Source organism: Scomber japonicus, chromosome 6 (genome assembly GCF_027409825.1).
Source record: "Scomber japonicus isolate fScoJap1 chromosome 6, fScoJap1.pri, whole genome shotgun sequence".
Taxonomy (NCBI): Eukaryota; Metazoa; Chordata; class Actinopteri; order Scombriformes; family Scombridae; genus Scomber; species Scomber japonicus.
In genome coordinates, this window is record NC_070583.1 from 38,552,594 (window position 1) to 38,579,476 (window position 26,883).

At 41.5% G+C, this 26,883-nt stretch overlaps 1 protein-coding gene across 1 annotated transcript in view; it reads left to right on the plus strand.

The window, feature by feature from the left end:
- Positions 1–26,883, plus strand: part of LOC128360913 (NACHT, LRR and PYD domains-containing protein 3-like) — a 53,157-nt gene that overhangs the window by 9,373 nt on the left and 16,901 nt on the right. Inside the window, exons 2-3 of the mRNA XM_053321468.1 lie at positions 12,087–12,165; positions 12,357–12,585. Of these exons, the coding sequence (XP_053177443.1) occupies positions 12,163–12,165; positions 12,357–12,585 (232 nt within the window). The 5' untranslated portion in view covers positions 12,087–12,162. The remainder of the gene's footprint in view (positions 1–12,086; positions 12,166–12,356; positions 12,586–26,883) is intronic.

Genomic DNA, 26,883 nt, shown 5'->3' on the forward strand with positions numbered 1-26,883 from the left:
TTTTAACAGAGACCACACTTTGGGTACTTACCCCCGGTACCATCAGGGAGAGTAAATATGTTTTCCAGGCCATATATAGGATATAAATAAATAAATAAAAGACAGAGGGGAGACACTTGCCTCCAATGACCAGTACAGCATTTTTGAAACAAAAACAGTCCCCTCCTACATTGATACTGGTCTTTCATGTTTTAATACGTCCTTTTCTCATGTCTCAGACAAAAAACAAAACCAGGTATCCTATAGCCATCACCGGGCAGCCTGCGAGCAGTCAGTTATCCATTTGGCATATTTATTCTAGCTCTCCTCCATCGTGCGCGTCACCGGCGTTGGAGGCTCCAGCAGCCTCCAGCAGCCTCTTTATTCAGAAATGCCCGTGCTTTGCTGTGATCATCAAATCTCATCCTCTTTCCTTCCTAGGTGAAGCGCATTTGTGCCGGTGGTGCCACAGTAAACCTCACATTCAGAGAGTGCAACTTTTCCCTCACCTCCGAAAACTTTTTCCTCTTCTCTGCCCACTCCCATGGCAGGTCTTGGAAAAAAGAGAGCCTTCCAACCTTTCCACTCCACTCCCTGACCTTCCCTATACTTTCGTTTCGCGGCAGCGAACACTTTCTCCTTCTCCAAGAAGCACAAGAAGCGAATGACAGTAGGTCGCAGTGAGCGATTTTCATCCACCACTGGTCCGCCTGGGACCTGGTGCACTCTCTGTAGCTGCGCTTGACCCACCTGTATGCTCAGAGCCTCGACAATGATGTTCCTCACACATATCTCCGGTTTGCCCACTTCCAATTTCTCTTTCAAACGAACCAGGACCAGATTCTGGCGCCTGCCCCGATAGTTGGCATCCTGCTGGGCCACCTCATGCACACTTCTTGACATTTCCATCCACTATGTGCCTGAGGCCAACATTTTCATCTTCCAAATCAGATATCCTACTTTCAGCTTCCTCCAGATGCTGTAGGACGCCATCAGCATCCGTGTAGAGCCTCACATTGTCCTTTTTAAATTGGTCAATATCAGCTTCTTATACCAGTATTAATTTACTAACATGCCCAAGCTCATCCATAGCTTTTCCGAGTGATTTTTGCATAGCCGACAGGACGCGTGTATCCACGTGTCCTTTGTCGCCACCTGGATCACCCACTTCTTCTTGTGTGTCGTTGTCCTGTATGTCCGCCTTGCTATTAGCTTTACTCCGCAGCATTCTCGGGGGCCGTTGACGTTGCCCTGTTGCCATTTAAAGCTTATGTTTGTTGCATCGTGCCAAAGGAAACATTTCGAGGTTTCGGGTTGTTTTATTGGGATTCTAGGCGGCCATGATCTTCAGTGTGCTCACGTGACTCTCTATTGATTCTATTCTATTCTATTCAGTCTGTCAGGATGTCTGATCACAGAGGAAGGCTGTGCTTCTCTGGCCTCAGCTCTGAGTTCCAACCCCTCCCATCTGAGAGAGCTGGACTTGAGCTACAATCATCCAGGAGACTCAGGAGAGAAGATCCTGTCTGCTGGACTGAAGGATCCACACTGGAGACTGGACACTCTCAGGTATGGACAGACAGGTGGACACTCTCAGGTATGGACAGATGGACAGCCACTCTGACTAACTGAGGGACTGTGGTTCATGTTTAATGGTGGATATGAGTGAAGGTGTATGAAGCTGGTTGTGTCTTTGTCTCTTCCTCCAGGATGGACCATGGTGGACCGCAGAGACTGAAACCTGGTCTGAGGAAGTGTGAGTGTGTTTTCAGTTTGATTCATGAGAACTTTGAGAAAAACTGGATGCAAAATGTAAAAGAAGTGAAAAAAGTTCAAAATTATGGAAAATGTGTTTAGTCAGAAATGGGCGTGGCCTAAACTGACATTTATCTTGAACCAATGAATCCACGAAACAGAAATTTCCTTCTGTTGGTCACCGTGCAGGAGTTAAAAGAGAAATGTTTTATAAATGTCCACATGGTGGCGCTACCTGCTCCAAAATGTCCCTCATGTCTCTCCTGCAGATAAAGTTCATTCATTCATACTGACTTCAGCTGTTTGGAGCATTTGGACTAAAATGTGTTTGTAACAGACGACAGTTTGAGATGAAAATAACAGACTCGATGTGCAAAGACCTTCACTTTACACCAAACCTGATGAACAATATTATAATTATATAATAATTATTATATAATAACAATAATATTACTGAATATCACTGTCATGTTGACTGTTCATGTTCTCACTGAACTGTTAAAGGTTCACTTACTCTGTATGTCCAAAGCTTTCAGTCACATTTCATGGTCTTCCTCAGTGATGGAGTGTCTCAGTTGTCATGGAGATGGTTTAAGTTTGAATGGTGTCAGTAAAGTAGTTAATAAATCAACAGATGATAAACTGCAGCTGTATTGTGTCTCGTTCTCTCCATCAGATGCCTGTGAACTGGAACTGGATCCAAACACAATGAACAGAAACCTCAAACTGTCTGATAACAACAGGAAGGTGACATGTGTGGAGGAGGATCAGCCATATCCTGATCATCCAGACAGATTTGACTGGCCTCAGCTGCTGTGTAGAAATGATCTGACTGGTCGCTGTTACTGGGAGGTCGAGTGGAGAAGAAGAGTTGATATATCAGTGAGTTACAGAGGAATCAGAAGGAAAGGAAACAGTGAAGACTGTTTGTTTGGACATAATGATCAGTCCTGGAGTCTGAGATGCTCTGATGGTGGTTACTCTGTCCGTCACAATAAGAGACAAACATCCATCTCCTCCTCCTCCTCCTCCTCCTCCTCCTCCTCCTCCTCCTCCTCTGTCTCTAACAGAGTAGCAGTGTATGTGGACTGTCCTGCTGGCACTCTGTCCTTCTACAGAGTCTCCTCTGACACACTGATCCACCTCCACACCTTCAACACCACATTCACTCAACCTCTGTGTGCTGGGTTTAGAGTCTATGGTTCAGTGTCTCTGTAGTAGGAGCAGAGAGGAGTAATGAGGAACATAGAGGAGCAGAGAGGAGCGGAGAGGATTAATGAGGAACAGAGAGGAACAGAGAGGAACAGAGAGGAGCAGAGAGGAGTAATGAGGAGCAGAGAGGAGTAGTGAGGAGCAGTTTATTAGTTTCCACATAATTCCATGTTCTTCATTTAAATTCCTGTTTCAGCATCATGTTTCATTCATGCTGATATATCAGGAGTAGTGAGGAGTAATGAGGAGCAGAGAGGAGTAGTGAGGAGTAATGAGGAGCAGAGAGGAGTAATGAGGAGCAGTGAGGAGTATCCAGTAACAATCTGTTGAATTCATTTTGTATTGCAAGTTTATCATTACATGTATTGATTCATCATTTATTAGTAGTGTGTGTAAATCACCTTTAGTCTGGGAAGAATATTTCTAAAATGTCTTATTTTTATGTTTATTTATTCCTTTTCTGAGCATTCTTTAAGGCCAGGTTATTATTTCCTCAATTATAACAGACGTTCAATTTGGTGCTTTTATTTTGAAAGTGTCTCACCGGAAAAAAGGGCATGTGGAGTTTTTAACGTCAGTGTGTGTGTATAGTTTAAAGTGTGTCTACCTGATGGGAGGAAACCAGATAATGTTTAATTAGCACCTGGCTGATAAGGGCACAAGGTTTGTGCTCATTTCTTTTATGTCATGTTTAATGTCTAGCTCAAACTGTGTCTGTCATAGTTTGATGCACTTTTATCATTATGTGTTTTAGCTAGCAGGAATGTCAATTAGCATCTTATTGGTTTAGATTAAAGGAGATAAAACCAGTTATTTCATTGATTTGTTTATTGATGCAAAGATGTATTTAGTGTTTTTATATTAGCTTTAAAATATATATAGTTAAAACTGCATATTTGACACAAAATGACAGATTAAAACTTAAGTAACTTAAGTTAAATATGATTGTACATACAGCGCTCTATTAGAGGTTGTCTTTAGGTTAAAATGGGTTAAAAGGTAATTAACAGTTAAAAATACATCATTTCATTTGGGTGAATCTTGTAAGGCTATGATATGATAAGTTCATCGTTATAAAGAAAGTTCCAAAGTGTCCAAGGTTGGTAAAAATAAAGCCAATGAAGCATCAGTTAAAGAGTGTGAGCATCATTGAGCCGGGGATGCTACAGTGTGTAGTTAATCACATCCAGTCAGTTGTGTGTGTGTCTATTCTTTGAAGTGATACAGGGATCTATTGAACCGCAGAGACACCAATTCACAAAGTTGACTGATTGATCAAAATGTATTGATTTATTCAACTTCATTCATTCATTCAATAGTTTTCACCAAAGGGAGGAAGGAAGGAAGGAAGCAAGAAGGATGGAAGGAAAGGAAAGGAGTAAGGGAGGGAGGAAGGAAGCAAGGAAGGAAGTGAGGAAAGGAGGGAGGGAGGAAGGAAGTGAGGAAAGGAGAGAGGGAGGAAGCAAGGAAGGAAAGGAGTAAGGAGGGAGGGAGGAAGCAAGGAAGGAAAGGAGTAAGGAGGAAGGAAGGAAGGAAAGGAGGAAGGGAGGAAGGAAGGAAGGAAAGGAGTAAGGAAGGAGGGAGGAAGCAAGGAAGGAAGGAAAGGAGTAAGGAGGGAGGGAGGAAGCAAGCAAGGAAGGAAGGAAGGAAAGCAGGAAGGAAGGAAAGGAGTAAGGAGGGAGGGAGGAAGGAAGGAAGGAAGGACCTTTAGGAAAGTGCTGCCCCTGATTATAGAGCTTCTACATTTAAACATCCTAAACTGCTAAACATTAGAAAGAAGGAAGGAAGGAAGGAAGGAAGGAAGGAAGGAAGGAAAGGAGGGATCCTAAACTGCTAAACATTAGAAGAACATCTGTTGGACACTTTTGATTTTCATTCTGTTTCATTTCCTGTTTTCAGCTTTTACTTCTTTACTTTTAGTTTTATTATTTCATTTTTTCTTTTAATACCCCTCCCTCTTTATTTGACACTGACTTTAATTGATGACTTCCTTATTATATTTGATTCATCTTTTATTGCCTTTGATTTGATTTGGGTATTGTTCATTTTTGACATGTTTTAAAATCCTACCTCTGATGTTTCCTCACTGATTGATTGATTGATTCCTCACTTCCTTCCATCCTTCCTTCCTTCCTCCCTCCTTTCCTCAATTCCTTCCATCCTTCCTTCCTTCCTTCCTTCCTTCGTCCCTCTCTCCTTACTCCTTTCCATCCATCCTTCCTTGCTTCCTCCCTCTCTCTCTCCTTAGTCCTTTCCTTCCTTCCATCCTTGCTTCCTTCCTTCCCCCTCCCTTCTTTCCTCCCTCCCTCCCTCCCTCCTTGCTTCCTTCCTCCCTCCCTCCCTCCTTTCCTCACTTCCTTGCTTCCTACCTCTGATGTTTCCTCACTGATTGATTGATATCAAATAAAAGCAGTTCAAGCAGAAATGTGAGATAGATTATTAAAAGGTCAAAACAAATATTAACACTAGAATAAAAGAATGAAATAGCAAAAATAGAGCAGACATAAACAGCAGGTTAACAGAATAAAAGCATCAAACAGCCTCAAACATAGAAATAAAAGACAGATGAATACATCAATAAAAGGTGTGAAGTTAATGAATGTATGACGTAACTGTAAATGTGAATAAAGTGAATGAATTGAGTGTTAACTAACTAATCTAACAGTGACTTTGATCTTAATGCTGAGAAACAGGAAGTGATGATAATTCATGCTTTAAATCAGGCGTGTCAATTTGATCTCATGTGGGCCGGACCACTAACAGGAAGGAAGGAAGGAAGGAAGGAAAAGAATACAGGAAGGAAGGACGAAAGGGAGTGAGGATAGATGGAAGGAAGAGGTGAGAAGACAAGAAGGAAGGGAAGACAGATGGAAGGATGGAAAGAAGGAAGGAAGGGAGCAAGGACAGATGGAAGGAAGAGAAGACAAGAAGGAAGGAAAAGGACTCCTTTCCTCACTTCCTTCCATCCTTCTTCCTTCCTTCCTCCCTCCCTCCTTTCCTCACTTCCTTCCATCCTTCTTGCTTCCTTCCTCCCTCCTTCCATCCTTTCCTCGCTTCCTTCCTTCCTCCCTCCCTCCCTTCCTTCCATCCTCCCTTGCTTCCTCCCTCCCTCCCTCCTTCCTCCTCCCTCCCTGCTGCAGGGTGGAGCTAACAGCAACAACCTCTTCTAGCAGCTCAAACGGCGGTCGGCGGACCAGCTTACAGACTCATTACTGACACCTACTGGACTAAAACTGGAACTGCAGCTTGGACCAAAAACCCCAAAACAGATCAATAGTGTGTGTTCTTCCTGTTACTCTTCATTTATTAATAAGAAGATTTCCATGATGACTGATGTCTTTCTCCCCACATGATTATTACCTCCCTCCCTCCTTACTCCTTTCCTTCCAACCATCCTTGCTTCCTTCTTTCCTCCCTCCCTCCTTACTCCTTTCCTCACTTCCTTCCATCCTTCCTTCCTTCCTTCCTCCCTCCCTCCTTCCTTCCATCCTTCCTTGCTTCCTCCCTCCTTCCTTACTCCTTCCTTCCTCCCTCCCTCCCTCCTTTCCTCACTTCCTCACTTCCTTCCCTCCTCCCTCCCTCCCTCCCTCCCTCCATCCTCCGTCCCTCCCTCCCTCCCTCCCTCCTTCCTCCTTTCCTTCCATCCTTCCTTGCTTCCTTCCTCCCTCTCTTCTTAGTCCTTTCCTTCCTTCCTTCCATCCTTCCTTCCTTCCTCCCTCCCTCCCTCCTTTCCTCACTTCCTTCCCTCCCTCCTCCCTCCCTCCCTCCTTCCTCCTCCCTCCCTGCTGCAGGGTGGAGCTAACAGCAACAACCTCTTCTAGCAGCTCAAACGGCGGTCGGCGGACCAGCTTACAGACTCATTACTGACACCTACTGGACTAAAACTGGAACTGCAGCTTGGACCAAAAACCCCAAAACAGATCAATAGTGTGTGTTCTTCCTGTTACTCTTCATTTATTAATAAGAAGATTTCCATGATGACTGATGTCTTTCTCCCCACATGATTATTACCTCCCTCCCTCCTTACTCCTTTCCTTACAACCATCCTTACTTGCTTCCTCCCTCCTTACTCCCTTCCTTCCTTACATCCTTACTTGCTTCCTCCCTCCTTACTCCCTCCTTCCTTCCATCCTTACTTGCTTCCTTCCTTCCTCCCTCCTTACTCCTTTCCTTCCTTACATCCTTCCTTGCTTCCTCCCTCCTTACTCCTTTCCTTCCTCACATCCTTCCTTCCTTCCTCCCTCCTTACTCCTTTCCTTCCTTACATCCTTCCTTGCTTCCTACCTCCCTCCCTCCTTACTCCTTTCCTTCCTTACATCCTTCCTTCCTTCCTTCCTCCCTCCCTCCTTACTCCTTTCCTTCCTTACATCCTTCCTTCCTTCCTTCCTCCCTCCCTCCTTACTGCTTTCCTTCTATACATCCTTCCTTGCTTCCTCCCTCCTTCCTTACTCCTTTCCTTCCGCCCATCCTTGCTTCCTTCCTCCCTTACTCCTTTCCTTCCTTACATCCTTCCTTGCTTCCTTCCTCCCTTACTCCTTTCCTTCCTTACATCCTTCCTTCCTCCCTCCTCCCTCCCTCCTTCCTTACATCCTTCTTGCTTCCATCCTTTCCTCACTTCCAACCATCCTTCTTGCTTCCATCCTTTCCTCACTTCCTTCCATCCTTCCTTGCTTCCTTCCTCCCTTCCTCCTTTCCTTCCTTCCATCCTTGCTCCCTCCCTCCTTTCCTCACTTCCTTCCATCATTCCTTGCTTCCTCCCTCTGTCCCTCCTTACTCTTTCCTTCCATCCTTCCTTGCTTCCTTCCTTCCTCCCTCCTTACTCCTTTCCTTGCTTCCTTCCTCTCTCCCTCCCTCCTTACTCCTTTCCTTCCATCCTTCCTTGCTTCCTCCCTCCCTCCTTCCTCCTCCCTCCCTGCTGCAGGGTGGAGCTAACAGCAACAACCTCTTCTAGCAGCTCAAACGGCGGTCGGCGGACCAGCTTACAGACTCATTACTGACACCTACTGGACTACAACTGGAACTGCAGCTTGGACCAAAAACCCCAAAACAGATCAATAGTGTGTGTTCTTCCTGTTACTCTTCATTTATTAATAAGAAGATTTCCATGATGACTGATGTCTTTCTCCCCACATGATTATTACCTCCCTCCCTCCTTACTCCTTTCCTTCCAACCATCCTTCCTTGCTTCCTCCCTCCCTCCCTCCTTACTCCTTTCCTTCCGCCCATCCTTCCTTGCTTCTTCCTTCCTACCTCCCTGCTTACACTTTTCCTTCCACCCATCCTTCCTTGCTTCCTTCCTACCTCCCTCCCTCCTTACTCCTTTCCTTCCGCCCATCCTTCCTTGCTTCCTTCCTACCTCCCTCCCTCCTTACTCCTTTCCTTCCTTCCTGGATGGATTCTTGAAGGATGCAAAGGACAACTCAGTTCTTCTTCTTCTTTGGTGTTTTATTTTCTTAAATGCTGGTTATAATGGACGTGAACAGTTGAGTAGGTGAGTAGTTGAACAGAATAGTCAGATAGGTTGATAACCTTAAAGACAAACATTAGTCTTCAATAAACACCAACAAACACTTTTTCTTCAAGTCTTTTTAAACATCAACAACTAATGTTAGCATTTACTTGAGTTTCAAAGCAACTAATGAGTGATTCAAGTAACAAAAGCATCATACTTTTACTTTGAATTTTACATTCAAGTTTACAGAAGCAGAGGAGCGTCACATCTCTCTCTCTTCCTGTCTGCAAATACGGAGGAGAGACGTTCAGGTGCTGTGGGACAAACTGCTACTGGAGCTGTGTTTAAATGTTGATGGTGGACGAAGTCATTAAATGATCTCTGAGCTGAATTCATGTGTAAAAACTGTCGACTCTGATATTCACATAGCTAAATAAAGTTTTCTTGCATCTTATAGCTGTTAGTGTAGTAGTAGTTAGTTAGTACTATAATATAATATATGATATGATATACTAAAATATATAATATAATAATAAAAAGGAAAGGACTGTAACACACCTGTTTCTAATGATGAACTAGTAATGAAGCAGCTGAAGCTCGTTAAGACGTTTGATAATGAGTTTTAATATAATAATTAGAATCAGTGGTTTATAGTCTCTCTCTGAGTCCATGGTGGGCGGGACTAAAACACAGGTGAGTGCTCTCTCTCTCTTTTACCTGTCTGTAAACACGGAAGAGAAGCAGCGCGAGGAAGAGGTAGGCAGTGTATTAATACAAATATGATGAATATGATGTAAAGTGAGAAATGTATTGAACCCTGTAGAAAGCAGAGAAATCTCTCCGTATCACTGTAATGAAGGTTTCCAGACAACTGATCGCAGATATAATGACGTCATCACGACATTAAGCAGGCCGCTGGTTTGGCTGCTAGTTATTAGTGATGGCGGATCGATACCTAAATATACATATTTCCATCCTAATATAACTTTCAGAGACCGGATGTAGTTAAACACACAGGAACAAACTCAGTATGAAGTACTATGTAAACTTTCACTGACCGCTAATACTCGTGCTGCGTTCAGGTTCTGTGGGACATCTCTAGTGGTGTTAAAATGTTCATATTTCGGGGTTCTGGACTCCTGTATCCATATCGGTATCAGGACACTAAACTTACTGATTATAGCCTCATGTTATATTTATTGTTATAGGACCATCTCCAAGTGGAATATAGTTAGTCCCAGTTTGGTTAGAGTACGGGCCTTTGTTTCTAATCCTTTTTCTTTACTTTCACTTTGTTTTTCTTTTCTTGTCATTATTTAAAGCGGGCTTGGTGCAGTTCTTGAGCTCTATCTAAATCATCCAGGAGTTATGAGCTCCATATAAATTCAGCTTCATTCAGATGATTTTCAGCATCTAAAGGAAACGTAGCCGACAGTTTTCATCATGTTTGTGTCAGCAGCTGTTAAAATAATCTGATAACAGTAGAGATGGTAGTTATAGTGATAAATATATATAATTATGAAATGAATTATATGAGTATGAACATGTAATATACAGTATGTACTCCATATAATATAAAGATTAGACTCATCTTTTATGGTTCAGCACCTTGCCCAACACCTGAACCTGTCTGAACCTGTCTGGGTTTGAGTAGGATGAGTCATTTAATTGGTCGTATCAAAGGTCACCTCATTCAGTCATCTTGAACCTGACAAACATTATGACAGTTATTATAATAACTAATCCACAGTTACAACAGAAAGAGTTTGTTTCACAGGTGGGACGGTTAGTGATGAACAGCTAATAAAAGCCATATAATAATATACTATGAAATGTGTTAAAAGAAGGTGACAGAAATACTGTTGAAAACATCTTTTCATTCATGATATTCAGTTATTTAATCAGGGAAATGAAAAGTCAGTGGAACATTCAGAAACTAAGTTATTAAACATTAAAGCTGAGTGAAAGTCTTTAAATAGTTTGTTACTTTGGCTCCATCTGGTGGTGGAATGAATAATGACAGGATGTTAGACAGCAGTGCAGACCTGTGTGATGTGCAGCTGGTTGTAATGAATGAGCATGTTGTTGTGTTTGTGTGAAGGTGTTTCTCTGCTATGGATCAGTGTGAGGACAGAGAGGAGGGAGTCCCTCCCTCTAAAAGCTCTCTGTGTGGGGAACATGACAGCCAGACCAAAGCTCAGAGGTGAGATGAGGATCTCTAACTGTCCATCACTGTTCTCCACTCACATCACTCCACCATCATTATTCACACTCACTGTCACATCTGACACTCAACTACTGAATAATAAGTCACAATAACTCAGAATGAACTACTAACTTTGTGAGTTAACAAAGAGCTCAACCACTGATTAGTCAACTAATCAACTAAGATGAGACAGCATCTTTCATCAGATGACATTTTGATGAACAGGAGAACGTTTCTCATCCACTGTCTTCTTACTGATTTTCATTCTGCTTCTAAAACTTCAGCTGCTGACAGTCTGCTCAAAATTCATCTTTTTTAACTCTTTGATTTGTTCATTGTTTGTTTGTATCAGGACGCAGCAGCAGAGAGCAGACTCTCCTGAACCCAGCTGTGTGTCCATGAAGAGTGACTTCTCTATGGAGCATCCTCTTTTCTTTAAAGATGGACAACCTGCTGTTGGAAGGTAAGAATTTAAAAATGGTTGGTTGGCTATTTGGGCTGAATAAACCTCCTGTGTTATGTGGGGCGGAGCAGGTGAACCAGGCACAAACACCACAGACAGGTTCAATGGAAACAGCTTTAATGCTCAGAAACCAACAGACAGGCTTACAGACCATAAAGGGAAAGCAGTTCAAATAAGGTTGAAACCAGCAGGAACAGTTAACAAGAGGAACAGGAACAGACAGGAACAGCATCACAATCTAGTGTCTAGAATGAAAGAAAATGAGTGAGAGCAGTATATGTAGTGAGGAGCTGATGAGGGAATTACACAGTGGCAGCAGGTGAGCAGGTGGGTTTGAAACTGAAGGCAGGGACAGAAACAGACAGGACAACACAAACAGAGCTTAAACAGTAATCATGACAGTCGCCCCTCAAGGGACAGTTCCCAAATGTCCCTCCAGGCTGGTCAGGAGGGAGACAACAAAGAAGAGAAAGAAGGCAGGACAGATGGGCAGGACCACTTTGGAGGCTGAAAGAGCTGCTCAGGGCAGAAACTTTGGAGACCTAGATGTTAACAAAACCACGTAGAAAGTAGGCTAAGAGACAGGAGGACCTCAGTAGGGGGGCTGATGTTTTGGCTGGGTGTCTGTGGAGGCAGCAGAGACTCAGTGAAGCTGGACAGCAGAGACTCAGTGGAGCTGGACAGCAGAGACTCAGTGAAGCTGGACAGCAGAGACTCAGTGAAGCTGGACAGTGGTGTTAACTACATGCTTTTTTCATTTCTTTATTCATATCAGGATGCAGCAACAGAGAGCAGACTCTCCTGAACCCAGCTGTGTGTCCATGAAGAGTGACTGTTCTATGGGTCGTCCTATTACGTTTAAAGATGGACAACCTGCTGATGGAAGGTAAGAATTTAACATCAAGTAATCAGAGCAGCATTTACAGGAGTTCATTTAGTCATCATGACAGAACATATTTAATAAGCTGAGTGCAGATTTGAGTCATTAAATGTCCATAAACGTTATGTTTTCTCCACAGAGTTCAGCAGCAGAGCTCAGAGGTTCCCAGTGATCAGTCTGCACAGCAGCATCAAACACAGCTGGACTCCATATTTATGGTGTGTACATGTACAAACACACCTTTTACTATTAACTCCATCAACCACAGATGAAATAGTAAAGTAGCATTCAGGTCCTAACAGTGTCCATGCTGCTCTGTTTAGACCAGCAGACCTTCAGACTGACACATGAATCACATGTTGTGTTTTACCAGTTGAAATGAAATGTTCACTTTATCTTTCTGTTCCAGCTGCTGGAGGAGAACATCGTCACTTTTGTGAAGAACGAGCTGAAGAGAGTCCAGAGGGGTCTGACTCCAGATGACCCAGAATGCTTAGAGAGTCAGAGTGAGGATGAGGAGGTGTTGGACGGTGAGGAGGAAGAGCAGAGGAGGAGCAGCAGAGAGGCATTTCTGAGGATCACAGTGCACTTCCTGAGGAGAATGAAGCAGGAGGAGCTGGCTGAGCGTCTGCAGAGCAGTAAGAGGATTTTAACAGATTTAACATGATGGAGAGGAAATGGAGGCAACATGGGAGAGGTTTATATTTCAAACTCTGCTGTAAATATGCTGCACACATCTGTATCAGATCAGAAGCTGTTTGTCCTCCACTGATGAGCTGAATAAAACTGATGGAGGCGGAAAAACTACACAGACACACTTACATGTTCAGATTTCTAGACTTTCTGTAGGATCCACTCACTGATTTCATTTGTTGTTTGTTCATTCAGGAAGTCGTGCTGCAAAGTGTCGACGTAAACTCAAGTCTAACCTGGAGAAGAAGTTCCAGTGTCTGTTTGAGGGGATCGCTAAAGCAGGAAACCCAACCCTTCTGAATCAGATCTACACACCGCTCTACATCACAGAGGGAGGGACTGCAGAGGTCAATGATGAACATGAGGTCAGACAGATTGAAACAGCATCCAGGAAACCAGACAGACCAGAAACAACAATCAGACAAGAAGACATCTTTAAAGCCTCACCTGGAAGAGATGAACCAATCAGAACAGTGATGACAAAGGGAGTGGCTGGCATTGGGAAAACAGTCTTAACACAGAAGTTCACTCTGGACTGGGCTGAAGACAAAGCCAACCAGGACATACACTTCACATTTCCATTCACTTTCAGAGATCTGAATGTAGTGAAAGAGAAAAAGTACAGCTTGGTGGAACTTGTTCATCACTTCTTTACTGAAACCAAAGAAGCAGGAATCTGCAGGTTTGAAGAGTTCCAGGTTGTGTTCATCTTTGACGGTCTGGATGAGTGTCGACTTCCTCTGAACTTCAAAAAAAATAAGATCCTGACTGATGTTACAGAGTCCACCTCAGTGGATGTGCTGCTGACAAACCTGATCAGGGGGAAACTGCTTCCCTCTGCTCGCCTCTGGATAACCACACGACCTGCAGCAGCCAATCAGATCCCTCCTGAGTGTGTCGGCATGGTGACAGAGGTCAGAGGGTTCACTGACCCACAGAAGGAGGAGTACTTCAGGAAGAGATTCAGAGATGAGGAGCAGGCCAGAACCATCATCTCCCATATCAATACATCACGAAGCCTCCACATCATGTGCCACATCCCAGTCTTCTGCTGGATCACTGCTACAGTTCTGGAGGATGTGTTGAAAAGCAGAGAGGGAGGAGAGCTGCCCAAGACCCTGACTGAGATGTACATCCACTTCCTGGTGGTTCAGTCCAAACTGAAGAACGTCAAGTATGATGGAGGAGCTGAGACAGATCCACACTGGAGTAAGAAGAGCAGGAAGATGATTACGTCTCTAGGAAAACTGGCTTTTGAGCAGCTGCAGAAAGGCAACCTGATCTTCTATGAATCAGACCTGACAGAGTGTGGCATCGATATCAGAGCAGCCTCAGTGTACTCAGGAGTGTTCACACAGGTCTTTAAAGAGGAGAGAGGGCTGTACCAGGACAAGGTCTTCTGCTTCGTCCATCTGAGCCTTCAGGAGTTTCTGGCTGCTCTTCATGTCCATCTGACATTCAACAAGTCTGGAGTCAATCTGCTGGCAACATCCTTCTGGTCTAAAGTCTTAAAAGACAAACCTGAACCTACACGTTTCTACCAGAGTGCTGTGGACAAGGCCTTAAAGAGTCCAAATGGACACCTGGACTTGTTCCTCCGCTTCCTCCTGGGTCTTTCACTGCAGACCAATCAGACTCTTCTACAAGGTCTGCTGACACAGACAGGAAGTAGCTCACAGACCAATCAGGAAACAGTTGAGTACATCAAGAAGAAGATCAGTGAGAATGTGTCTGCAGAGAGAAGCATCAATCTGTTCCACTGTCTGAATGAACTGAATGATCGTTCTCTAGTGGAGGAGATCCAACAGTACCTGACATCAGGAAGTCTCTCCACAGATAAACTGTCTCCTGCTCAGTGGTCAGCTCTGGGCTTCATCTTACTGTCATCAGAAAAAGATCTGGATGTGTTTGACCTTAAGAAATACTCTGCTTCAGAGGAGGTTCTTCTGAGGCTGCTGCCAGTGGTCAAAGCCTCCAACAAAGCTCTGTAGGTGCACACAGAACTATCCAGATTAATGTAGTTTCATCTTTGCTCAATGAAGAAAAGTAATGTTTGCAATTCGTTTGTTCTGCTGATTCTTCTCCAGGTTGGGTGACTGTAACCTCTCAGAGAGAAGCTGTGCAGCTCTGTCCTCAGTTCTCAGCTCCCAGTCCTCTAGTCTGAGAGATCTGGACCTGAGTAACAACAACCTGCAGGATTCAGGAGTGAAGCAGCTTTCTGCTGGACTGGAGAGTCCACACTGTGGACTGGAAACTCTCAGGTCAGTGTTATTACTGTGTATATAAATTCATATTTTTGACTTCTCCTCAGTTTCTAGTTTACATGAAGAGTTTATGATACCAAAAAGATTTAGTGTACTGTCTGAGCTGAAGTGATGTAACATCAAGTATACAGTAACTAAAACTCCTTCCACACCAACATGTGAGTCAGGATTTATGTTTCTGTCATTTAATCTTCAATAAAGACTCAATGTGCATTAAGTTAGATTATTTGGTCCGCACCAGACTCCGCGTTCACACCTGCAAACGAATCAAAAGTGGTCCGATTGACGTTCCCTCAGCGGAGTCTTGATTTAGTGCGCACCCGACAATATAAGAAATTGAACCCTGATCTATTTATTAATGATTTGATCAATATTGATTGGGACAGATACCAACTTATACCTTTTGCTCAGGATGCCTGGGATTTTCTATACAATGAATTTACTGAAGTTATGAACAGGCATGCACCTTGGAGAACTGTTGAAATCAAGGGCAAACATCTACCTTGGATCAATCCTGATCTTATAAGTCTCTTTAGAGAAAGGGACAAAGCCTGGGCAACTTATCGTCGAACACGAGATAATGCTGATTGGGAAGTGTACCGGCAACTACGTAACATGAGCAAAACAAAAACCCATAATGCAAAGTCCAACTACTATAAAGTCCATATTCCAACGTGTTCCAGTTCTTTTTCGTTTCTCCATTAGAAGTTCAGAACGCCATCAACGATCTGAAAGTAAATCTTGCATCTGACTTTAAGAACCCTAAACATTATTAGTACATCTGACAAACCTACTATTAATAAAATAAGAGCTGATAATACTATAATTCATGACTCATTAGCTATTGTCCAAACGTTCAATCAGCATTTCTCGACTGTCTATTCCTCACTACTACCTGAATCTGATATATCTACGTCCTCCATCCATATTCCAGCGTGTTCCAGTTCTTTTTCGTTTCTCTTTTAGAAGTTCAGAACGCCAACAACGATCTGAAAGTAAATAGCAGATCAGGACTTGGTTTAGAGAACCATGGTTTAGAGAAGAGGTTCAAGTTAGCTTCCCATATTCTAATATATCCTCTTGCTGATCTATTTAACCTTTCACTGTTCACCTGTGAGTTGATGCATCTCAAGGGGTTTATCCATTTCAAGTAAAAGTAAAGTTACAGATTTTTAAAAAGTACAAGTACACAAAAAAAACAACTCAATTACAGTAAAGTGAGTAAATGTAATGAGTTACTTTCCACCTCTGCTGTCACCGACAGAGTTACACACAGCTGGTGTCTTAGTACTTGACTGTAGAACGGCTCCTCTCAGAACATAAATAAGTGTTAAGTTTGATGTCCTGCCTTATACAGCATGAGGTCTGCACTGTTCATGTTTTTCAGGTATCTTATTTAGAGCCTTAATAGTTGTTCAGTTCTTTAAGGTGTAGACGTGGCTCACTGTTACTGAATGATACCCAGTGTGACGTGTTACTACCTCCTCTGATTCTATCAGTTATTGTGACCAGTGTTCATGATGGAAGTTCTCTAGTTGGAGGTGCAACTAAGTTCACTCTTTTGGTCATATATTTAGACTCTCTTTCTGATTACACAGGGAATGTAAATCCCTACTTTGGGAATAAGTGGTGTGTTGTTCTGTGGATGCACAACATATCAGCTTGGCCAAATGCCTATACTGATGTCAATCCCCATTTAGATTTCCTTCTAATGCATTTCATTTTGACACTCTGGCTAGAAGTACACTTTGTTTAACTGATAAATTAGAGTCAAAATGATACTGGATCAACACAGAGAATGATCTCTGCTCAGGAGATAAAAAACAAACAAGAAATGTCAGCTTGGAATGTAAGTGGAGTAAATAACTCAGTCAAGAGAGGGAAGGTTGTGACCTTACTAAAGTCATCGGCCTCAGACATTATGTTCCTGCAGGAGACTCACTTGAAGAACAGCTTGCATGGCAGGTTAAGAGCAAAGTGGATAGAGGAAGTGTATCATTCCACCTTTTCATCCATAGTGAGAGATGCAGTCATTTTATGAAGTAAAGGTGCGTCCTTCTAACAGAAAAAACAGTCACTGACAGAGACGGCTCTCCTATGTAGTATATAACTGGTGAATAATATATATGACCCCAACATAGATTATCCCTTTATTTAAAAATATATTTATTTATTTATTTAGGATGATTGTGTACGTGTTTGTGTATTTATTACTGTCTGTTTTCTAGTTTTATTTTCAGGCAATGACCATGAAGTCTATTCTATTGTATTCTATTTAGTCTGTCAGGATGTCTGATCACAGAGGAAGGCTGTGTTTCTCTGGCCTCAGCTCTGAGCTCCAACCCCTCCCATCTGAGAGAGCTGGACCTGAGCTACAATCATCCAGGAGACTCAGGAGAGAAGCTTCTGTCTGCTGGACTGAAGGATCCACACTGGAGACTGGACACTCTCAGGTATGGACAGACAGGTGGACAAGCTCAGGTATGGACAGACAGATGGACACTCTCAGGTTTGGACAGACAGGTGGACACTCTCAGGTATGGACAGACAGGTGGACACTCTCAGGTATGGACAGACAGATGGACACTCTCAGGTATGGACAGACAGATGGACACTCTCAGGTATGGACAGACAGGTGGACACTCTCAGGTATGGACAGACAGGTAGACACTCTCAGATATGGACAGATAGATGGACACTCAGGTATGGACAGACAGATGGACACTCTCAGGTATGAACAGACAGATGGACACTCTCAGGTATGGACAGGTAGACACTCTCAGGTATAGACAGACAGGTGAACACTGTCAGGTATGGACAGATGGACAGACACTCTGACTAACTGAAGGACTGTGGTTCATGTTTAATGGTGGATATGAGTGAAGGTGTATGATGCTGATTGTGTCTTTGTCTCTTCCTCCAGGATGGACTATGGTGGACTGCAGAGACTGAAACCTGGTGTGAGGAAGTGTGAGTGTGTTTTCAGTTTGATTCATGAGAACTTTTTTTTTTTTTTAAAGTATATTTTTTCGGGCTTTTTTTTTGCCTTTAATGTACAGGACAGTGGAGACAGACAGGAAACAGGAGGCAGAGAGAGGGGGAATGACACGCAGGATAAGATCGCTCGACTCGGGATTCGAACCGAGATCGCCTGCAGCGAGGACTGTAGCCTCAACACATGGGGCGGGTGCTCAACCCGCTGAGCTATGCTCAACCCCGATTCATGAGAACTTTGAGAAAAACTGGATGAAAAATGTAAAAGAAGTCAAAAAAGTTCAAAATGATGGAAAATGTGTTTTGTCGGAAGTGGGCGTGGCCTAAACTGACATTTATCTTGAACCAATGAATCCATGAAACAGAAATTTCCTTCTGTTCATCACAGTTCAGGAGTTACAAGAGAAATGTTTTATGAATGTCCACATGGCGGCGCTACCTGCTCCAAAATGTCCCTCATGTCTCTCCTGCAGATAAAGTTCATTCATTCATACTGACTACTTGGGGGGGGGCGCAGTTTGCTGTGGACGGGGGGGGGGGGGTCATAGGGTTAGTGTCAAACAAACCGTAGCACCACTTCATACCATGGCAAAAAAATGAAAAAAGAAAGAAAGGAAAGCCAATCTAAAAACAACACAACACACTGTAATGGTGCCTAAACACAGCCGGTAGTACTACTTGAACAGAACTTGTCAATGACTCTCTGGTTAAAGTCAGTCACCAGTCTCTTTTCCATTGACAGCATGGCCAGTGGCTCTCCTGGGTCATGCTGTTTCCGAGAAAAGTTTGAATTCTTTTCATGGTTGAGAAGCACTTCTCAGCTTCCGCTGTGGTCATGGGTGATGAGGATCTTTAGGAAAGTGACAGTCTCTGAGAAGACTTCTTCGACATTGTTCTCTCCATAAACAACTGGAATAGATCCACAGCACCACAAAAGGCTCTGAACTCGTCCTGCTGTAGATGAGACTAAACTCTGTCTTCAGCTTGCTTCCATTGAGCATCGGGTCGGCCTTCAAGGTGTTGCTCAGTACATCCTCAGGAAATGTTCAAACCTGTCCCCCAGCAGCAAGGTGGCACTAACTAGGTAGTTTATAAAGGAGAAGTGTTCCCTGGTGTGTCCCAGTATGGTATCTCTGACCCACAGAGACAGGAATAAAACATTATAATCAGACATGGCAAAATGTCTATTTCACTCACATCACCTAAAGTTACCAACAGTCAAAGTAAAGTTACCAATAAGTTAATGTGCTTAAAAAGAGAAACCACCAAATATATTTTAGTTATTGTGTCTTCAACTAGGTGCACTTTTATCCTTGTGAATTTATTTTAAAAAGTTTTAAGATCTGCGTATTTAATTATAAATAATTTTTACCACTCTAGAATTTTCTGAGGCCTTTTTTGGAACTATTTTACCAGTTTTTCTATAATATACAATAATCATACATCTGTCCAATCACAGTAGATTAAAAACATAAAACAACAACAATTAACTGCCAATAAAAGTGGGTGTGTCCTGGAAAACTGAAGGAAGCCAATCAGAGAGCAGCCTCAGGTCACGTGCTTGTGAAGGGTTTACATTGACTCTCATTGGAATCAATTCATTATGAATGCTGACAGGTGCTGAGAGACGAACAGGTGCATTTTACAAGCTAATACGTTTGATTTCATCATTTTATGTTTTTTATGTTAATGTTTATTTCAGACATAAACGAACAATTTCAATTCCAAAAGGAAAAAAGAAAATCAACCAAGAATGAAACAAATAAAAGAAGTAAACAATGACATTCTTCTGGCAGTAACTGTGCCTGAAAAGGAGCAGGATGAAGTTTACACTTATTTAATTCCTGCCCCTAATTCACAATCAACTTACATTTCTGTACCTGTGTTCCTGTGTAGTATATAGAAATATATTATCATTAATATTATTATCATTACCGTCTATATCACCATTATTATTTTTACTATTATTATCTAGTCGTAGTATTATATCTTTATCATCATTATTACCATCATCATCATCATCATCATCATCATCATCATCATCATCATCATCATCATCATCATCATCATCATCATCATCATCATCATCATCATCATCATCATCATCACTACATTGCCACCATTGTCACTATCATAAATATTATCAGCATTAACTCAAAGTAATACAAATAATAGTACACAAAGTACCAAGTCCAATGTCATCCACTCATTTTTGGACACAACCAAATCACATATAATACACATACATATAATATAAATACATATATAATAATAGCATCTTAATTCCTATACCTACTGAAGATCATTTCTTTGTACCTCTTTATAAAAAACGTAATGTTTGGACATTCCCTCAGTTCCACATTTAGACTGATCCATAGCCTCACACCACAAACACAAATACTAAAGTTCCTCCTCATCGTTGGCACGCTAACACTTTTGAAATAAGTATGAGCTCTTAGATTGGAGCCCTCCTCTCTTACACTGAACATTTGTTGGATATTTGCAGGCAGTTGGTTGTTTTTTGCTTTGTACATAGTTTGAGCTATTTGAAATTCCACCAGATCAGCAAACTTCAGTAAATGAGACAGTAAGAATAATGGATTTGAATGATCCCTGTACTCTGCATTATGGATGTTACAAATTGCTCTTTTCTGAAGAATAAACAATGACTGTACATTAGATTTGTAATTATTGCCCCAAACTTCAGCGCAGTAACTTCAGTATGGTGAGCAAGGGCGTAGGAATGAGTTTAACATTGACACATATGGGAAACCTGACAGATACGTTAATAGTTTGAACAGAAATATGTCATAAATTAACTACACTGCAAAACATTCACTAATATATTTTATTCTACTAAAAAGATAGATTAGTAAAGGTAAAGGAAAACACATTTTGAATGGAAGTAATAAACTAATAAATATCAAATATCTATTCTTTAATTGCAGGCCTAATCATCCAGTTTTGAAGATGAATAAATAACATGGGAAGAATATTGATCAAAGTTTGAATTCAAATGTTGTGAATAAATGTTCTTTTCTTAGTTGTATCTTATGGCTCAATGAACAGACACAGATACAGGTAAAGGTTCAAGTGAAAGGCAAAAACAGCATCAAAATGTTAACATATAAAGCAACTTGTTTTTACTCCCGAGTGTGATATCCTTCCACATTTCCACTAACTGGCTGATATGACTCTGTCCTCTGTCCCCTGACTTCAGTGTCTCTCAGCTGTCTGTCCCTGCTCTGAACACCCTAAAAGGAAAACAGTCACAATGTCACATGATTTACATGTTTCCTATGTATTTTATTAGTATACAGAAATATATAAAGTAGCACAGATCTTATAGTCCCATACAGGTACAGATCAGTGATAAATACTAAAGACTGACACTAAAACTATTCACAGATGTAAAAGTATGAATGCATGTATTCAAATACATGAGTTACACTCTTATCTATATGCACAACATACAAACATATTTTATAAATAATACTGAGATTTGGTGGTTTATTTCTACCAATGACTCCTTTTATATCTCCCTCTTAATTCATTAAAAAATGTAAAAGAAAATACTTTGACTTTTCATCATCAATGACGATGATGTCACTGATCACTTTCAAATGGATTCATTTATTTAACAAGTCACTGACAATAACATACGTTTTGAATATATCACCTAACCCTTTAAAAGGTAGAAACATACTGATGGAGAGCTAGTGCAATATTAAAATCATGTTTGTTATATTATTATTTAAATTCAAGCGTGTTCAAACCTTCCTCTCATTATCAACAAAGTAAAATGAGCTGAGCTACCTGCAGCTCTGCAGTGCTGCCTCTCCCTGCATCACCACTGTTAGCTTCCAGCTCAACTTCATCTCATCTCTAATATGAAAGCAGTGGACATGAATAAGAAACATACTGATGGGAATGTCAAGAACAAGCCAAGAACACACAGACAGACTAACTCCTTTCTAGATGTGGAACGTTACTGGTTTAAGTTACATGAGTTAAGTTGATAGAAAAATCCTGTTCTTTAACCATCTTAAATACTTCATTAATTACATTCAGACAAACATCAGACGCAGCTGGAATCAAGTTTCACTTTGAAAAACATTCTCATCTAAAGGTCCACTTACTCTGTATGTCCAAAGCTTTCAGTCACATCTCATGGTCTTCCTCAGTGATGGAGTGTCTCAGTTGTCATGGAGATGGTTTAAGTTTGAATGGTTTCAGTAAAGTAGTTAATAAATCAACAGATGATAAACTGCAGCTGTATTGTGTCTCGTTCTCTCCATCAGATGCCTGTGAACTGGAACTGGATCCAAACACAATGCAGAGACTCCTCAAACTGTCTGATAACAACAGGAAGGTGACATATGTGGGGGAGGATCAGCCATATCCTAATCATCCAGACAGATTTGATTACTGGTGTCCTCAGCTGCTGTGTAGAAATGTTCTGACTGGTCGCTGTTACTGGGAGGTCGAGTGGAGAGGAAACGTTTATATATCAGTGAGTTACAGAAGAATCAGCAGGAAAGGAGACAGTTATGACTGTTGGTTTGGAGAGAATGATCAGTCCTGGAGTCTGAGGTGCTCTGATGATGGTTACTCTGTCTGGCACAATAAGATAGAAACATCCATCTCCTCCTCCTCCTCCTCCTCCTCCTCCTCCTCCTCCTCTGTCTCTAACAGAGTAGCAGTGTATGTGGACTGTCCTGCTGGCACTCTGTCCTTCTACAGAGTCTCCTCTGACACACTGATCCACCTCCACACCTTCAACACCACATTCACTCAACCTCTGTATGCTGGGATTATGTTCTGGACATATGGTTCCTCAGTGTCTCTGTAGGAGGAGCAGAGAGGAGCAGTGAGGAGTAATGAGGAGCAGTGAGGAGCAGAGAGGAGTAGTGAGGAGCAGTTTCTTAGTTTCCACATAATTCCATGTTCGTCATTTAAATTCATGTTTCAGCATCATGTTTCATTCATGCTGATATATCAGGAGTAGTGAGGAGTAATGAGGAGCAGTGAGGAGTAATGAGGAGCAGAGAGGAGTAATGAGGAGCAGTGAGGAGTATCCAGTAACAATCTGTTGGATTCATTTTGTATTGCAAGTTTATCATTACATGTATTGATTCATCATTTATTAGTAGTGTGTGTAAATCACCTTTAGTCTGGGAAGAATATTTCTAAAATGTCTTATTTTTATGTTTATTTATTCCTTTTCTGAGCATTCTTTAAGGCCAGGTTATTATTTCCTCAATTATAACAGAAGTTCAATTTGGTGCTTTTATTTTGAAAGTGTCTCACCGGGGGGAAAGGGCATGTGGAGTTTTTAACGTCAGTGTGTGTGTATAGTTTAAAGCAGAGGTGTACATACATATATATATACAGCCCAATTTGATCTCATGTGGGCCGGATCACTAAAAAGATGGAAGGGAGGAAGGAAGGAAGGAAAAGGGATTAGGAAGGTAAGGAAGGAGTGAAGGAAAGACAAAAGGAAGGTAAGGAAGGAGGGAAGGAAAGACAAAAGGAAGGAAGGAAGGAAAAGGGATTAGGAAAGGAAGGAAGGAAAAGGGATTAGGAAAGGAAGGAAGGAAGGATGGAAAAGGGATTAGGAAGGTAAGGAAGGAGGGAACGAAAGACAAAAGGAAGGAAGGAAGGAAAAGGGATTAGGAAAGGAAGGAAGGAAGGAAAAGGGATTAGGAAAGGAAGGAAGGAAGGAAGGAAGGAAGGATGGAAAAGGGATTAGGAAGGAAAAGAAGGACGGAGGGAAGGAAAGAAGTAAGAAAGGGAGGAAGAAAAGAAGGACAGGAAGGAAAGTGGGCCGGATTGGACGCCTTGGCGGGCCAGTTCTGGCCCACGGGCCGCATGTTTGACATCCCTGGTTTAAAGTGTGTCTACCTGACGGGAGGAAACCAGATCATGTTTAATTAGCACCTGGCTGATAAGGGCACAAGGTTTGTGCTCATTTCTTTTATGTCATGTTTAATGTCTAGCTCAAACTGTGTCTGTCATAGTTTGATGCACTTTTATCATTATGTGTTTTAGCTAGCAGGAATGTCAATTAGCATCTTATTGGTTTAAATCAGGGGTGTCAAACATGCGGCCCGTGGGCCAGAACCGGCCCGCTGAGGGGAGCAATCCGGCCCACTTTCCTTCTTGTGTTCTTTTCCTTCTTTACATCTGTCCTTCTTACCTTCCTTTTTTCCTTCCTACCTTCCTTTTTTCGTTTCTTCCTTCTGTCTTTCCTTCCTTCCATCTGTCCATCTTTCTTTCCTTCCTTCCATCTGTCCTTCCTTCCTTCCTACCTTCCATTTTTCCTTCCTACCTTCCTTTTTTCCTTCCTTCCATCTGTCCGTCCTTCCTTCTTTCCTCCCTTCCGTCTGTCTGTCTTTCCTACCTTCCTTCCATCTGTCCTTCCTTCCTTCCCTTCTTATTTCCTTCCTTCCTTCATTCCTTCCTTCCTTCCTTCCTTCCTTCTTTTTAATGATCCGGCCCACATGAGATCAAATGTGTCTGTATGTGGCCCTTTAATGAAAATGAGTTTGACTCCTCTGGTTTAGATTAAAGGAGGGAGATAAAACCAGTTATTTCATTGATTTGTTTATTGATGCAAAGATGTATTTAGTGTTTTGATATTAGCTTTAAAATATATATAGTTAAAACTGCATATTTGACACAAAATGACAGATTAAAACTTAAGTAACTTAAGTTAAATATGATTGTACATACAGCGCTCTATTAGAGGTTGTCTTTAGGTTAAAATGGGTTAAAAGGTAATTAACAGTTAAAAATACATCATTTCATTTGGGTGAATCTTGTAAAGCTATGATATGATAAGTTCATCGTTATAAAGAAAGTTCCAAAGTGTCCAAGGTTGGTAAAAATAAAGCCAATGAAGCATCAGTTAAAGAGTGTGAGCATCATTCAGCCGGGGAAGAAGGGAGGAAGGAAGGAAGGAAGGAAGGGAGGAAAGGAGGAAGGAAGGAAGGAAGGTAAAATAAACCCAATGAAGCATGAGTTAAAGAGTGTGAGCATCATTCAGCCGGGGATGCTACAGTGTGTAGTTAATCACATCCAGTCAGTTGTGTGTGTGTCTATTCTTTGAAGTGATACAGGGATCTATTGAACCGCAGAGACACCAATTCACAAAGTTGACTGATTGATCAAAATGTATTGATTTATTCAACTTCATTCATTCATTCAATAGTTTTCACCAAATCCGGTAAGTGCTGCCCCTGATTATAGAGCTTCTACATTTAAACATCCTAAACTGCTAAACATTAGAAGAACATCTGTTGGACACTTTTGATTTTCATTCTGTTTCATTTCCTGTTTTCAGCTTTTACTTCTTTACTTTTAGTTTTATTAGTTCATTTTTTCTTTTAATACCCCTCCCTCTTTATTTTACACTGACTTTAATTCATGACTTCCTTATTATATTTGATTCATCTTTTATTGCCTTTGATTTGATTTGGGTATTGTTCATTTTTGACATGTTTTAAAATCCTACCTCTGATGTTTCCTCACTGATTGATTGATTGATTCCTCACTTCCTTCCATCCTTCCTTGCTTCCTACCTCTGATGTTTCCTCACTGATTGATTGATATCAAATAAAAGCAGTTCAAGCAGAAATGTGAGGTAGATTATTAAAAGGTCAAAACAAATATTAACACTAGAATAAAAGAATGAAATAGCAAAAATAGAGCAGACATAAACAGCAGGTTAACAGAATAAAAGGATCAAACAGCCTCAAACATAGAAATAAAAGACAGATGAATACATCAATAAAAGGTGTGAAGTTAATGAATGTATGACGTAACTGTAAATGTGAATAAAGTGAATGAATTGAGTGTTAACTAACTAATCTAACAGTGACTTTGATCTTAATGCTGAGAAACAGGAAGTGATGATAATTCATGCATTAAATCATCATAACTCAGCTTCAGCTCAACGTTAAATCAACTATATGAGCTGCAGCTTTATTAGAAATGACAAATGAAGGTTTTGAATGATCTCAGCTTCAGGAAATGTCTAAATAAAGTCACTGTAGCTCACTTATTAACACACACTTTCACCTTCATTTTGAAGCCAAAACCAGCCGTGAAGGAGCTTTTCATTCTTTTTAGAAATCCTCCAAAGCTGCTTCCTTCCTTCCTTCCTTCCTCCCTCCCTCCTTACGCCTCCAAAGCTGCTGCAGGGTCGAGCTAACAGCAACAACCTCTTCTAGCAGCTCAAACGGCGGTCGGCGGACCAGCTTACAAGGCAAGGCAAGGCAAGGCAGTTTTATTTATATAGCGCATTTCATACACAATGGCAATTCAATGTGCTTTACATAAAACAGAAAAACATGTAAAACATACAATTAACCCCCACCCCCACCCCCCCCCATAATAAAAACAAAGTACAGAAAAATAGAAAGACATAAATAAAATGATTGCAGCATAAAATAATAAATTAGCTTTAAAATCATTAAAAGGACATAGAGTGCAAATGAAAGAAATTAGCTTACAGACTCATTACTGACACCTACTGAACTAAAACTGGAACTGCAGCTTGGACAAAAAACCCCAAAACGGATCAATTGTGTGTGTTCTTCCTGCCCACTAAAGTGTTATCACATTTGTGGTAGTTTCTGTCATTTTATAATTCATGTTTTGAATATTTGTTCAGGGGTAATCAACCTGTCTCCACCATCCTTGCACTATAATATTCTCTATAGATGTCAGGAGTAATTGTGAGGTCGCCAGCAGGGGGCAGTGTGGCGCTTATTGTGCTCCGGCCGGGGTGCTTTACGTCAGTTTGGTCTGCTTTGCAGCTTTCCTCTTTCTGCTGAGCGAGATGAAAAACGGAGTTTGTCTCATTTATTTCTCCTGTTTCCAGGTTGGTGGAATAGTAAATGAAGCTAAGTAACTGAAGTGTAATATGTTGACATGTCGCTGAATGTTTTAATGTCCGCTAATAAGGCTGTTTTATGAATA